This window comes from Bos mutus, chromosome 22 (genome assembly GCF_027580195.1).
Source record: "Bos mutus isolate GX-2022 chromosome 22, NWIPB_WYAK_1.1, whole genome shotgun sequence".
In the NCBI taxonomy this organism is placed as follows: Eukaryota; Metazoa; Chordata; class Mammalia; order Artiodactyla; family Bovidae; genus Bos; species Bos mutus.
This window is the reverse complement of record NC_091638.1, coordinates 70,789,049-70,804,661: the sequence shown is the minus strand read 5'-3', so window position 1 is coordinate 70,804,661 and position 15,613 is coordinate 70,789,049. Positions and strand designations below refer to the sequence as shown.

Here is a 15,613-nt window from a genome sequence, read left to right as displayed (position 1 = left end):
AACAAGGCATAGGCTGAAAATGTCAGGTCCTTGGGCTTTTAAGGGTCTGTGGTTCAGGCCAGAACTAGAATCCAGACACCAACAGTAATTAATGGTTTCTCTCTTTATTGTTTCTCCTTTTATCAAAACCTGTCACAGCTGGGGGCCAAAAGGAAGTAAAAAAAAAAATTCCCACAAATATCCCCCCCACTTGTCCCCAGTGAGTTCTCCCCCACCCGCTACCCAGGGCCTTGGGCCAGCCCTGGGCACACATGATCATGTCCCCCACCCTCAGCCTCCTCCCAGCAATAAATACAGGTGACCGTGATTCCATGAAACCACAACTGATTTCTCCATCTTGAATGCCCCTCAAGGGGACAAAATTTTAGGAGGCAAAAGAAGTCTTGCCCACCCCCATCTTGAGGAGTGTAAACTTCTTTCCCCCAAGGGACAGGGGAGGTAGAACGCCCCTGTCAGAACCGCAGTAGCTCTAGATAGAAGCGGGGAGAGGAAAGGTTGGGATGCCAGGGAAGAGAATGATTTCCAGCAACCTCACTCCTTTGATCCATTCATCCCTTCTCAGGGTAAGGGGTGGTCCCAGTGTATCAGGGGAGGGCTGACAACAGAGAAGAACCAGGAGGAAGAAATAAAAGGAGGGAGAAGCAGTTTGGTGGGGAAGGAAGGGGAAGGAGAAGAGGAGGCCAAAAGCTGCGGTCATCTTCTTCTAAGAAATGGCATCAACACGCAAGGGAAACAAATGGAGAGGGTGTGGAGGAGACTGAGGGCTCCCAAAAGAAAGCGAAGGGCAGCAAGAGCCCTATGATCCCCAGGTCTTCACAGGTAAACGTGCTCCAGTTAGAGCAACAGGATATTTGGAGATGAAGGGAGATTTAGAGTCAATGGGGTGGGAGAGGTTGGGAGATCACAAAAGAAATTCAGAGCCCAGGGACAGCCCTCTCATCCTGCCCAGATGCTGGCAGAACCTGGATCTTGAGATCAGAAAGGTGAAGCCTGGGGAAGGTCAAACTCCAGGGCAGAAGGAAGAGTACTATCATGACCCTCACACCCCACCCCAACATCCCTTCAGTTATCGCAGGTGAATAGTCCAGTCAGATGCCACATTGACGCCAGGCTTGCGCAGGATCAATACCGAGGTCTCAGGGTCATGCTGGAAGGACAGGCGGCTTTCAGGAGATCCTGATGGAGGAGGAAGAAAGAGTGCCAGGATCAACAGCAATTACTTTCCCATAGGTGGGGGTCCCCAACCCGGAGGCCAGATCACTCACCTTTTGTCTGGAGTACCACGGTTGCTGGCTTTCCGGCCCCTATTATCACCACCCGCTCAATCCAGATTGGTGTCTCAAAGTGGCCTTTGGGGTCTGCGGAGCTGGAGGAAGCAAAAATGGATACCCAGCAGGAAAACAATTATCAGAGCAGAAAGGAGGAGAGCAGAGCAAGGTCAAGACAGGAGAGCACAGTGAGCTGTGCGCATCCCGGGGCCCAGCCTCCTCCTCCTGCTGCTGCTGCTGCTGCTGCTAAGTCGCTTCAGTCGTGTCCGACTCTATGCGACCCCATAGACGGCAGCCCACCAGGCTCCCCTGTCCCTGGGATTCTCCAGGCAAGAACACTGGAGTAGGTTGCCATTTCCTTCTCCAATGCATGAAAGTGAAAAGTGAAAGGGAAGAAGTCGCGCAGTTGTGTCCAACTCCTAGCGACCCCATGGACTGCAGCCTACCAGGCTCCTCCGTCCATGGGATTTTCCAGGCAGGAGTACTGGAGTGGGGTGCCATTGCCTTCTCCACCTCCTCCTGCAAAGGCTGCCAAGGAAGAAAGCTCTTCCTCCTTACCTGGAGACCAGGGTGTTGCCAGAGAATGAGAATCGACGCAGCAAGAACTCATGGCGAGTCTGATAGTTGAACGTGTGCCCATCATCTAGAAAGAGCTCTCCTTGGGCCGTACCCTGAGCAGGAAGTGGGACAGGTGAGAGCCTGAGCCCCAGAGGGAGTGAGGGGCACCTGCCCTGGAAGACTGCCTTCTAGGAGGGTGGACAGATGGAGGTGGCGGCTCCTGCCCACGCGCTCACCTGGAGGCTGAGTGCGACGAAAAGAGTGATGGGGTCGTCCTTCATGCAGTCTGAAGAACGCCGCACTCGCATCCACCGGGGCACGATGGTCCCTCCACGCTGGAACACGGGGATCTAGGGCAAGACCAGTGCCAGGATGAAGCAGCGGTGCTGTACCTCTTGCAAGTCTGTGCCCCCTTAGGAACTGGACTCCACCATACACACTCTCTCCCCTTCTGGAAACCTAGAGGCACATGGAGCTGGCAGCTGGGCCAGGCATACTCACACTGCTTAGAGTTACAGGCAGGTACAGGGTCTGCGGACCATGATACTTCTGGTAGCTCTGAACGTCATACCACACCTGTGGGTGCAAAAGATAGCCTCGGTCACTCGCTGCACAGAGGACCCCACTCTCTTCACTCTCTCTGACCTCCACCTTCTTTCCCTACCATGCCCTTCCTTAACTCACCTCCCCTTGGCCAGGCAGATAGACCTGCACACCACGAGCCTCGGAGTCTGATACAGGGTGAACCAGCAATGCATCCCCTAAACACAGCAGAATCCACTCTGAATTGGGGGATCGGTTCCCAAAGAGGGAACCCTAAAGCACCTGCCCCTTTGCAGCAGCAGCCTCTGACCCTCCTCCCTTCCTGCACATCCACAGACATATCCCCCACAGTGCTTGCTTCTTCTCAGCCCTACCCCAACCCACCACTAACTGTCCTCGTTTCTCACCAAGCAGGAACTGATCATCTATACTGAAAGTGGTCACATCCTTAGGATAATGCACCCACAGGGGCCTAGGAAGGAAGCAAGACAAGAAAGGAAGACACCTGCTGTTTTGGTGGAAGTCAAAGATGCTACCCCAGGAACTGGCAATAAGAAGAGCACAGGCGTTAAGACCCGGATCTGGCAACCAGTAAGGCTTCAGCTATGCAACCTAACCTTGGACCTGACATCTGGTTTCCCAACCCACCTCCCTGCTGCCTCCTCCCCAGCTCCTTCTGGAAAATGTTCTGCAGAGCGACCTTCCAGTGGCCACTTTATTATCCTGGCCTACAAGGCCCTCCAGGATCAGGTCGTATTTTCCACTCCACCTCACCTACCTCTCCCTCTGGTTTGTTACCCTTGAGACACGCTGTTTTTTTTCCCCACTGCTGGAACACACCAAACTGGTTTCCATTTCATATGTATGCACTTGCAATCTCTCCTGCTTGGAACATTCTCGGACCACAAGTGGCTGTCTTACTCATCAGACAGGCCTCATCTTTACGTGGCCTGTTTGTGGAACTTAATTCCATTACCGTGTTCTACTTTTTACAAACAGCTTGTCAGTGTTGGCGATTTTCAAATTTATATATTTGTCTACACGTCGCTCTGTCTTCCTCACAAGGATAGGACACTTGTCTAACTTGTTTCAGGCTCTGCAGGTCATGATGGATGATCCCTGGCATGTCAATAAGCACTCAGGGACGTTTACTGCTATTCATCCCCACTGGTCTCCTCTCACTCTTCCCCTTGCAATCAGATTTCCCTCCTTTACAAGGCCCTGGCGAATGAAGAAAAGAGCCCAGAGATGGAACCCTGTCCCCACTGTCTCCGAGCAACCTCAGTCCACTCTCCACAGACCCAAGCGAATGCCTTACCTCATGACTGGGATCCCCTCGCGATGGGACTGATAGAAGAGGGTGTACCAGAAAGGAAGTAAGGAGTATCGCTGGCCCAGGGCATCTCGAATGATCTCATGGTACTGAGACGGTAACAGCCACGGTTCCCGCCGACCAGTGTCCAGGTGGGCATGAGCCCGGAAGAATGGCTGATAGGCACCCATCTGGTACCAGCGCACAAGCAGCTCCGGCTCTGGATTTTTGAAGAAGCCGCCCACGTCCGCTGGAGAGGGGAGAGAGAAAGCAAGTTGAGAAGAGGGTGAAGGAGGGCTAAGGAGCCCCCCAAGGCCCCGGCCTGGACTATCGGTTCTCTGCTCAAGCCTAGGGTCCATCTGTGCCCTCTACCCTGTCCCTCTCCCGCCAAACCAAGGCCCCAAATTACTCCTCCTCCTCTCACCTCCACAGAAGGAAAGTCCCACCAGCCCTAAGCTGAGACACATAGGAATCGAGATTTTCATGTGGTCCCATTCAGCAGCATTGTCCCCTGTCCACACGGCTCCTGAGGAAGAGAAGAGGGAGGGAGTTTACGTACAGTGAAGGGCTCGGCCTTAAGACAGCTGACCTCTCTGACCTGTCACACCTGCTCTGGGGCCCCCAGGGTCCTGCTGAAAGTGGCGGAGTTCACCAGAGCACTCCAACAGGGACTGGCCACCCCATGCCCTGCCTCCCTTTAAATGCACAGCTGGAAGGAAGCGCACCACTCAAAGGATGGCTGCATGGACAGACCTCCCCTAGAACCAGACCCAGGTCCCTCCACCAAATCTCTCCTCCAAATCTTACCGAAGCGCTGGGAGCCAGCGAAGAAAGCCCTGCTCAGGACAAAGGGGCGTTCGATGCCCCCGGAGCGCAGGACCAGGCCATCCGCGGTCGCCATGTGCTGCATGGGAACAGGAAAGAGCGGTGGTAAGGGGCAAAACCAGCTGCCGTCAGCACCAGTTCTCGGGCCTCGGTCTCGCCTCAGTCCCTTACCACGTAGAGGCCATAGATGTTATGCACGTCTCGGTGCTCCCAGCCCCCATAGTGCTGGGCATCCTTGAGCATGGTGACCTCAGGACCATTGAACACAGATGGTTCGTTCATGTCATTCCAGACATAGAGGTTAGGAGCCGAGCCCTGAGAACACAAGGCGGAAAATGGGAACAGAGGACAGAGGGGAGGAAGAAGACAAACAGTGTGAGAGCAGAGAGCTCCTGGGAGTCCAGACAGATGCACCTCTCAGGGTCCTCCCAGGATCATCAAGGGCCCTGATATCTTACAAGCAACCAACCACAGCAGGGTTGGCAGGCAGAGACTGACTCCAAGAGGTAGTGTGGGAAAGACAGGCTGCCGTACCTCGTAATTGTCAAAGTGAAACATGTTAGCCCACCAGGCCCTCATCTTGGGATTGGTGAAATCAGGGTAACCAGCTGCGCCTAAAAGTCAAGGATGGCTTTAAACCCACGAAGGGCAAACCGGCCTCCACGCAAGCTCCCTGGTCTCCTAATCATTCCCCCTCATTTCTGGACCCACCTACCTGGCCAGCACCAGCCTTCGTAGTCAGAGCCATCCCGGGTTTTAACATACAGACCCAGGTTCTGCAACTCTTCGTGTACACGGTAGCCAGAGTCCACCTTGATGTGGGGGTCCACAATGGCTACCAGCTGTGGGCAAGGACCACGGGTGGTCAGAGCTCTCCAGGGAAATCATGCCTGAGAAAACCAACCACAGCTGCAGCCCTCTTACCTTCCGCCTCTTGGAGGCCAAATGCTCAAGCATGTTGCGGGGCTGTGGGAAACGGCTGGGGTCCCAGGTGAAATACCGCTTGCCATCGGCATGCTCAATGTCCAGCCAGATGACATCGCAAGGCAGGTTGTGGTCATCAAAGCCCTGATCCACTTCCAGAACGTCAGCCTCATCCCGATAGTTCCAGCGGCTCTGGTGGTAGCCGAGGGAGAAGAGCGGGGCAATGCCTGGGTCCCTGCAGGTTCGGGGTGGGGGGGGGACGGGGTCACAGCGGGGTCAGGCTCAACCTGGAGCCAATGGAGATGCCCGGAAATTCAGGGAGGTACACCGGGACTGGGCCAGAGAACAGGCCGAGGCACAGGACTGCTGAAAATGCACAGTCACCCACTCCCACTCAGGGAGACAAGGATCAGGAAAGCAGGCTGCAGGCCCATGGAGTAGGGGCGCCACACACCTGTGAGACTAGCGTACTGCCGGAAGACATCGAAGACAGAGGGCCCGAGCATCAGGAAGACATCGATGATGCCGCTCTCAGACATCCAGCGAACATCCGTCTGTGGAGTCTCCCCAGAGCCCTGCAGGTAGTCCAGCATCTTCCCAAACAGGGTCTGCAGGGAGGACCAGAGAGAGGTCTGACCCCACCCTCCCGCTTCCCAAGCCAGTGTTCTCCTGAGTGCTCTCACAGCAGGCTCCTTGAGCCACTTCGGGCTGGGGTTAAACGTCACCTCCTCAGTGAGGCTTCTCTCAGCCCCCTCACAAGCAGCCCTACCCATCCTCCCCCCACAACCGCTGTATTTCTTTCGCAGCGCTTACCACCACTGAGCTCATCTAGACCTATTACCTATTTAACCTCTGTCCTCTTCCTTTCCTAACTCAACATACAGTATATTCCCCATATGGATAAAGGGATCTAGCTCTTATTGCAAACTCAATAAAAACATATTGATGATAAATGAAGGAAGAGAAACACCTTCCCCATGGGTTGTGTCTTCGGGGAGTGACTGGGGAACTCATAGGCTGCTCACGAGGCCAAGGCCTGTCTCTCACCCAATCCCCAACAGGTAACCAGACAGGCCACCCTACCAGCCTCTTCAAAGCAAATGGCCCAGCACGTACATCTGGCTCAAGGCCCACTGATCCCTCCCCACGCCTGTGCTCTCACCTTCCCAGCAGTGTTGGAGGATATGTCAACCCAGGTCTCTGCAGCGTTGAGCCAGAAGATGCCTAGGTCCCGAAGGGGGCTGTGTGCCAGGAGCACGGGCACAGACCCGTACAGGGCCATGCGGTTGTACAGCTCATACTGGAACACGTCCAAATTATAGAGACGATACGGCTCCCCACCCCTACAGGTAGACAGACAGACCAGCCCTTGACCGTGGTACACACAGGATAAACACTGGCCCCTCTGCCCTTTCTCCAAGCAGAAAATCTGACCGCCAAAGGCGCCCTGGGCATGGGGAGTGATCCAGGCTCATCCGGAGTATCCAATCTGTATGCACATTCCCCACAGCCCTGACTTCTGACCCGTTACCTCCCCCGACCTTGATGTCACTGTGGGACTCACTCAGTGACTTTCAGCCTGAGGTTGTCTGCGTGCTCGGGGATCCCATACACATGCTCCATGCCTGGCAGAGAGAAGTCCAAACTCACAGACATGGGGCCTGGAAGAGAAGCAAAAGATAAGCTCCGGAGCTGCTGCCTGACAAGGACTCCCTGCACCCCTGCCCAAAGCTCTCCCAGCCCCTACCGTAAGGCTTGCTGTCAGAGTGAGTTTTGAACGTCTCTTCCCAGGCTCCCGGCTCATCATGCTCTGGCTTCCCCTGGGTCTCATCTGGCTGGAAGGAGGAAAGTGGACCACTGCCCAATCACACACCAGTTCTCTCTCTTTCCTTGCCTGTTTTCTAAATCCCATCCCTAATGGCAAGACTAAGCTCAAATTTCTTGTGGGCCTTTCCCCTCCGACCTTCCAGCCAGCCCCGTGCTCCAACTACCCACCATCACCGACTTGCCTTGTCGTCATCCCCAGGTGTTTCCTCAGGCTGGGCCCCATCGCCCTCAGCTGGTTCTTTTGATCCTTGCCTGGAAGGTAGGAGAGCTGTCTGCTCCAATCCAGAGGGGGCGGGGACGAGGGGCTAGTGGAAGGAGGGGTGAGGGAATAGAGAGCCAAGGGTCCAAAGGAACGAAGACATTGGAGGAATGGACTGAATGTCAAAGCTTGGAGAGGGACCCCCAGTGAGCAGGTAAGTATGCAGAGGATGGGGAGAGACATGAGAAAGGGAAATGAGAAGGAAATGCCACCTGGAGGTGCCTTCCAAACACAGGCCCAGCCACCAGCCTCTGCCAGCGTTCCAGAAGAGACAGGCAGGCAGGTTCAAGGGCGTGGGTTCGGAATGCCAGTCCTGGCCCTGCTGCCTCTACCAAGAGACTCTGGCCCCACCTTCCCTCACTGGGCCTCAGCCTCTTGGGCTGACACACGGTTTTGCAAAGGCAAGTGAGTCACAACCATGGTCAAACCTCTACACACGGTCAGGCTTATACGCAGGAACTTAAAACAAGAGATTCTGCCAAAGAATGCTTTCAAGGGCAGCTGGCAAGCAGGTCTGCCCAGGGCCTCAGTGCATGCCAGCTGAGAGCCAGGAACCCCAGAAACAGGCAGCATCTCTCCACCCTCTGGCAAAGCAAGGAGCTCCCTACACTCCTCAAGTTCGTTCAACATTTCATCTTCCTTCTCCCAGGGGGCTCCCAGCTAGGGGAATGGAGGACAGGAACCAGAGACCATATAGCTGGGGTAAATGGGCGAATGAAGGGAAGGGCATGGAAAAGGTCCGGGGCACCTTCCTTGGGGGCCAGAGTGAAGGGCGGGTAAGGGCAGAAGAACAGATACAGTACCAGTGGTCATGGATTTACCTAGAGAAAACGTTCTTGATCCTATCCCAAATGCTACCGAGCGTGAGACTAACTTTATCCGAGAAACTGGGGCAGGAGGAGATGGGTAGGGAAGGGGAAAAGGAGGCACAAAACCAACACAAAAACAGAAACATAAAAGTGAGTTTCAGTCGACAAACTTCCAGAGATGGGGCAGGGGAAGAAATAAAAAACAAAAACCAAAAACCAAAAACCAAAAAAAAGAAAGAAAATAAATCTGGGAAGTGTGATGGTGTGAGAGGGGGAAGAGGGAAAGGCAGATCTAGGCAGGCCTCCCCGAGGAGGTGCCCAGGGTACAGACAATGGACAATGAGACTGCCTCCTGGTCTGTACAGGACATGGAGAAAACATCGAGCCAGGTCTGCTTCCTACCCTCCCTGCTGGTCAGTTTCTCCCAGCCCCAGCCCCCACCTGGCTGCACCGCCACCTCATCTCCTCCCAGGGCCCCAGTGCCAGACCCCTCAACACCTCTAGGTTCTTTCACACTAGGTCTCCTTCAGTGCTTGACCCCTGTACTCACGAGACCCTGGGGGTCCTCTGGTGCTCTAAATTTAAGAGTCCTCGGGCATTGACACTGAGCAGAAGGCTGCGGTCCTCCAGCAGGTCAAGGCGGAATGGCCGTGCCGTCAAGATGATTTTATAGGGTCCCTCGGCGACGGTGAGCTCCACACTGTTGTCATCCCGGCCAGAGACAGACAGCCTAGGAAAGAGATCAAAAAGGATCTAAGGACATGCAGAGGGCCAAGAGTAGCCATGACACTTAGAAGAAGGGCAAGTGCTAAGAGCTATACAGGAAGTGTGGTTAACAGTACAGGGACAGACAAGTTTGACCAAAGGAACCAAATAAAGAGCCTGGAAACAGACCCAGGCATACTCAGAACTTTGAAATGTAATAGACATCGTGGCAGTTCAGTGAGGTCAGGAGGAAAAACGTTAACAATGATAAGAAAAACACATTTTCTGTAGAGGAAACAAATGGTATCACAATCCTATCTCATTTCAGATACAACAACTCCAGACAGATTATGACTTAAAATTTTCAAGTAAAACCTTTGGAAGAAACTATAAAGAAACGTTTTTTTGACCCTGAGGTTCAGATTATTTAAACACAACTTAGAAACTGTGAACACCAGGCTAATATACCTGACAATATAAACTTCAGAATTTTGGTTTATTGATAGATCCCTTAAGGGTAGTCAAAAACAAGAAAAAAGTCTAAGAAACTGTCCCAATCTAGAGGAGTCTAAGCAGACTTGACGACTAAATATAAAACAGAATCCTAAATGGGACTGTCAGGCAGAAAAAAGACTAAAAACTAAGGAAACAATAAAATATGGACTTTAAGCTACAAGGGTATATTGTACAACTCAGAGAATATAATCGATATTTTATAGTGACTATAAATGGAGTAACACCTTTAAAAACTGTGAATCACTATATTATACACCTGTAACTTACATAATACTGTACATCAACTACACTTCAACTAAAAAAAATGAAAACAAAATTTAAAAAGAATTTTTTTAAGAACTTTACTTAACAATAATGATCTATTCATTAGGCATGACAAATATACAACAATGATGTTAAATAACAGGGGAAAATAGGAATTCAAGGTATAGAAGAAGTCTCATAATATTCTTGAAACTTTCCTATAAATCTAAAATTATTCTATAATTTTACAAAAGTGAAAAGATAAACTATAACCCAGGAAAATACAGCTGTAAAACATGTACATAATAAAGAACTGGTATCAAGACTAACAAATTTCTACAAATCAGCGAAGACAACATCAAAGGAAAATGAGCAGAGCCGTAAACTTCCGATTCACAGAAGAGTAAACCAGAATGACAGATAAACATAGAAAGATGAGGACATGCTCAATGTATCGTTCATAAACTGGAAAGACAAGCAAGCCAAGACCATCACGTGGTATCATCCTACAGCCCTTCACTGACAAAAGTTAAGTCCAACAGTACCAAGGGTTGGAGAAGATGCAGTTCAGTAAGTCTCATATATTGCTGGTGGAAGTGTAAACTGGCAAGCCACTTTGGCTTTATCTTGGAAAGTTGATTATTTCCATGTTCTATACTCTGTAGTTCTTCTCTTAGCTCTACATCACAGAGAAACTCCTGCACAGGCAGACAGGAGACATGGACAAGAACGTTCAAGCCAACACTGTGAAGAGTAAAACTCTGGAAAGAACCCAAATGCCCATCAACACAGAAATGGAGAAGTGAAGTTGGGAAATATTCATATAACATAGTATTATACAGCAGTAAAAATGAATTTCTAAAGCTACATGCAACAGAGTTAAATACGTAAGTGAAAAAAAAGAAATCCCAAAAGATCTCATTTACTAAAATACTTTCCCTACAAAGCTCAAAACAAACAAAAGCTCAAAAACAAACAAAATCACAGAATTTATCACTTTGGCACATGCACGTATGTATGTACGTATATGTACACGTATGTTTATATACATATACACACAACATAACTGTGAGAACAAAAACCAAGGGAGTAATAAACTTTCGAGTAACAATCACCTCTGAAGGAGTCAGGGGTACGGGGCAGTAAGATGTATGTGTTTGGGTTGGGTGAAGGGTTTATCATGCTATTTTCTACGTTAAATACTTAACAGAGAGCCATGCATGGAATAATGACAGTGTGTCGTGGCCCAAGTACTTGAATAATCCTATCCTGAATAAGTGGGGAGAAAGAGAGGAGGGAGGAAGGGAGGGAGGAAAGAAAGAAAGAAAAAAGACAACAGAAAAGAAAAGAGAAGAAATCAGACAAGACAGTGGGATGGGACAGGAAGGGAAGGGAGGAACCAACTACAGAGACGCTGTATTCCTGGAAGGCAAGTTCCATGGCCTTGCTGATTTCCTCTTATACTGAGAAAGCTGTATTTGTCTGCTGAATGCACAAAGATAAAAGGTGAAAGAGAAACCAAGCAAGGGAGTTCCCTGGTGGCCAGTGGTTAAGACTCTGCTTTCACTGCTGAGGGTGCAGATTCAGTCCCTGGTCGGGGAACTAAGATCCCACAAGCCACCTGGCTCAGTCAGTCAATCAACAGAGAAAACAACTGAAACAAAGGAAGAGATGAAGGGAGGTTGAGAGCAGCAAGGTGCTACTCATTTATCATTCCAACGTGGAAGAGAAAGTCAGCCGCCAAATGAAGGTTCCTTAGGAAGGACGAAAGGGCCATGGAGATGGCTATGTTTCTCAGGGGAAATTTACCCAGCTGTGGGGGGATCGGCCACCAGCACATCCGGCACACGGTATCGGGGCCTCCGGGGCTCGAGTTCATCGATCCTGATGCGAGTCATGTTCTTCTGAAGTCCCTGGAGCTCCAGCACCAGCACCACCTGTGGGGGCAGAGGTCAGGGAGTGGAGAAAGGAAAGAGCTACACCGAGGAATGCCCTCTGAACCCACTTCTCTCCTGAGGGGATCTCCTCCTTCTAGCCCTTTGCCTAAGGGATCTGAGACCCGAATTCCTCACAAAGTGAAAGTCCCACAGTTAGATGGCATGGGATGTGGGCCATAGGTTTCCCCTTCCCCAATTCCCCCCGGCTATTTCTCCACCCCCATCTGACTCTTCCTTTTCTCCCCTGACCTTGGTGACTTCGTTGATCAGATGGACTGTGAGCGCATCAGGACCAAGCTGCAGAGAGTCCAGTAAGGCTCGGTAGGGGGAATGGCCTGGCCGTATGCTTCGCTGCCTCCTGTCAAGTGAAACAATTGAGAAGGGGGTGGGCTTCCCCAAGGCCCTAAGTCCTTCTATCAGCTGCAGTGACCCACGCTACCTCACCTGCCAGACACCTCCCACATTACCCTACTTTCCATTCCAGTCTCCCAGAAATATCATACTTGCAGAAGGAACTCTCTTCACAGGTCTTAAAGTTGCTTCTATCCACAGCAAAGGTAATTCCCAGACAGACCCCTAAACAGGCCAGTACCAAAGCGGTCCAAGACCTAGAAGGAAAAGGATGACCAGGGAATAATCAGAGCAGGGTCAGAAAGGGCCCCACTTCAGAGGTGAAGGCCTTTCCCCACCACGACCCTAAAAGGGGAGCAAGGTAAGACTCCCACTAAACAGCAAAAGAAGGCAAACTGGACCCAGGGTTAAGTGTAAGGCCTGAGGAGTTGGCTCACTCACACCTTCCCTTCAAAAGGCAGAGGAAGTGGACAAAGGATCCCTGGCCTTCAGAGGCCAGGTATTGACTCAGGTTACATCAGCCTCTCAGAGGAAAGGCACAGTAGCAGCCAATCCCAGGGGAGGTGGTAGTAGCATCCGTGTAGAACAGAGAAACAAAGTCAAGCCATGCCTTTCATGGGCAAGACGCTAGGGGGAGTGACAGTGAAAAAGTTAAAGATGTGCCCTCAGCTAGCCTGCTGGCCACACTTCCTGGGGTCCTAACATCCCTAACGCTCTAATCATCGTGCTCCTCAGACCTCCACTCCTGTATCTTTGACATAAGTCACCACTATCACCACTTGAGCTTGAAAAGAATAACAAGAGCTAACCTGTACTGAGCTTCCCTTGTAGTTCAGCTGGTAAAGAATCTGCCTGCAATGCAGGAGACCTGGGTTCAATCCATGGATTGGTAAGACCCCCGGAGAAAGGAAAGGCTACCAACTCCAGTATCCTGGCCTGGAGAATTCCATGGACTGTATAGTCCATGGGGTCACAGAGTCGGATACAACTGAGCGACTTTCAACTTGTACGGAGTCCTAATTTACATCTAGGAGCCTGGCTAACTGCATTATAGTTTTTAACTCTATCTGTAGTTTTCAGTAGTGTCAATGCCCAGGTCTCACCCCAAAGTTCTGATCTAACTGGCCTGAAATGGGACCTGGGCATCAGATTTTAAACTCCCCTAAATAATTCTAAGGTTTCCGGGGCAGCTCAGTGGTAAAGAATCTGCCTGCAAGGAAGGATATGTGGGTTCAATCCTTGGGTGGGGAAGATCCCCTGGAGAAGGAAATGGCAACCCACTCCTGCATTCTTGCCTGGGAAATCTCATAGAGAGGAGCCTGGCAGGCTACAGTCCATGCGGTCGCAAAAGAGTTGGACACGACACGGACTGAACAATAACAAAACAGTCCCAATGGGCAACCAGTGTTCAGAACCAAACTTTTTTATGCACTAACTCTTTTCCCTTTGTTTTCTTCGTGAAGGTAGGATTGGAATTGATCTCAGATGGGTACATTGAGACATAAAAGATTCAATAATTCATCCAAGACTGAACAGTATGAGGCACCAGCGGGATTGAACTGTGTGTGACCCCGGGGCTCAGGTACTGCACGATGTACAGCACGGTGCACCAACCACCAGCAGGGCCTGCCTCACTGAGGACCGTCCCCCTAAGGTTACTACAAACCCGCCACTTCCCCAACATGCCATCAAGTGACAGACAAGGGACTAACAGGCTTATTTAAGCAAGTCAGTTTGTTAAGGATATATTCTCCATTCTGAGTACATCCTAAACAGGCATTCTCCAACTTTAGTGTCTGTTAAGAATTATGAGCAGTGACTGTTAAATGAAAATTCCTAGGTCCCAGGGAATCTGCATTTTTTCCCAGTGACTGATCTAGGAGCACACTTTGAGAAAGTGCTCCATATAGGAGAGGGAAAAACAAAACACAGACTTCTCACCACTCAAACCCTGCTAGCCAGAGAGTAGGGCCTACTAAACACACGGTATCCACCACTAGCCTCGGTATCAGCTGGAAAGCTAAAGGTAAAGAAATTCACCAGGAAGGAGATTATGGAACAGAGTAAGCCCTCCAGTTCCAGAAGAAAGGGCAAAGCATACCAGGCCAGACAGAAAGGTGAGGGAAACACCAGGCTTTGTGGTTTAATAGGCCAAGCAGGAACAAGGAGCAGCAAAACAAGCAGAAGAAATGCTCCCAGAAAACTCAAAAGCAAGGCATGTGCGGCCCCTCACCCCCACACCACAAGCAGGAGTGACTGCAGCAGACACTCTGAGCCACTGACCCCATGTCTATACCGGCCCAAGGCAGAAGTAAGCAGAAGTACATGAGTTAAATACTTTCTGGAGTCTTATTTGCAACATCTATAAAATGGGTTTGGAGAGATGCCAATGTGGATAGGATTTCTGAAGATTTTTCAGATGTAACCTGTTGGAAGGCCCTAAGAACTCCGGAAGGCCTCGAACGCCTCTGAGCAAGAGGTGGTCACAAGTCAAGTTTAGGAATGAGTCGCAGGGAAAGGTGCACCCGTTTATTGTTTCAGATCACAGGTTTCCAGAATAGGATTTCCGATCCATGCTTTTCCACTGCTGCCAACAGTACACGCCTCTCCCCACCCTAATACATCCGTTAGATCCTGGTAAATACTTTGTGGCACTGATTGACTGTTTCAAGCCGTTTTTTCCGTAATATTAACTAGAGAACGCAGACCAAATCATTGTTGTGTTTCAGCAACATCGTCCAGGTCGACTGTTAACTTACGAGATCCTGCCCCAGCCATGCCCAACGACCGTGAACACCGAACAAGCCAGGTATGGTGTCCACGTGAAGACCAGGGCAGGGCAGGGTCCGGGCCTCTCGAGAGAAGGGCAAGGGCAGTGGAAAGCAAGACTGCCGGCTACGGTGCTTCCAGCCCGGCTGGGGGCCGCAGGGCAGCAGGCTGCATTCCCGGAGGCCTGGCCGCGTCTCGTCCCCCGCCCCGACGGCCCCGCGCATTGCAGGAAAGAGGTGGCAGCGTTAACCGCCGCAATCCGCCAGGGAGGGCGGCGGCTGAGAGCGGCCCAGACCAAGAAAAACGCACGGCTGCGGCCTTCTAAAGCCACCGGTCCGGAGCCCCAGAAATAAGGGGCCCCCAACGCCGCGCGGATCTAATGCGAGGAGGCTGGGGCAACCTGAGGCCAGCTCCAGAGAAACAAAGAGTCCTCACGAGGCCGGGGATGGCGGAGTCTCAGGATAACATAAAGAAAGGAAAGATACGGGATTTAGGGGCTTGGGGGCGTCCCGTGCGCGCCCCCGGGATCCGAGCTCCTCACCGCCTCCTACGCGCCTCCACTGCCGCTATCGCCGCCATCTTGTGCCGGGTTTGCTCCTTGACCCGGAGCTTCCCCTCCCCCAGCGCGCGTTGAGCCACGTATCTTAGCGCCCGCCCCTTCCGGCCTCCTGATTGGCCCGACCGCACAGAGGCCGGGCGTTTGTCCCATTGGCGGAAGGAGGGTTGCGCTGAATGCTCATGGGGGCGGTGCCAGGGCGGAGCTTGAG

The 15,613-nt window shown here is 51.5% G+C and overlaps 1 protein-coding gene across 1 annotated transcript; it reads right to left on the bottom strand.

Annotated features, from left to right (window-relative positions):
- Nucleotides 1–228: 228 nt before the first annotated feature.
- On the bottom strand, nucleotides 229–15,490 carry GANAB (glucosidase II alpha subunit). The gene is made up of 25 exons (XM_070358896.1): nucleotides 15,388–15,490; nucleotides 12,230–12,334; nucleotides 11,976–12,084; nucleotides 11,599–11,726; nucleotides 8,876–9,055; nucleotides 8,338–8,403; nucleotides 7,436–7,509; nucleotides 7,178–7,261; nucleotides 6,995–7,091; nucleotides 6,593–6,773; nucleotides 5,876–6,038; nucleotides 5,431–5,657; nucleotides 5,222–5,348; nucleotides 5,041–5,120; nucleotides 4,678–4,821; nucleotides 4,489–4,585; nucleotides 4,106–4,207; nucleotides 3,688–3,931; nucleotides 2,777–2,841; nucleotides 2,511–2,587; nucleotides 2,328–2,402; nucleotides 2,063–2,176; nucleotides 1,827–1,939; nucleotides 1,266–1,366; nucleotides 229–1,176 (listed from the first exon to the last, which is right to left on the bottom strand). Exons 1-25 carry the CDS (start codon nucleotides 15,423–15,425, stop codon nucleotides 1,067–1,069), a joined length of 2,901 nt encoding a protein of 966 aa, XP_070214997.1. The 5' UTR covers nucleotides 15,426–15,490; the 3' UTR covers nucleotides 229–1,066.
- Nucleotides 15,491–15,613: the final 123 nt, after the last annotated feature.

Bases quoted from the DNA above. Each gene is read 5' to 3' on its own strand.
- GANAB (XM_070358896.1), bottom strand. From the start codon at position 15,425: ATGGCGGCGATAGCGGCAGTGGAGGCGCGTAGGAGGCG. The intron at 4,208-4,488 runs GTAAGATTTGGA...TCTCTTCCTCAG, and splicing joins CGCTGGCTCCCAGCGCTTCG to GAGCCGTGTGGACAGGGGAC. The intron at 2,403-2,510 runs GTGAGTTAAGGA...TTGCACCCACAG, and splicing joins ATCTGCCTGGCCAAGGGGAG to GTGTGGTATGACGTTCAGAG.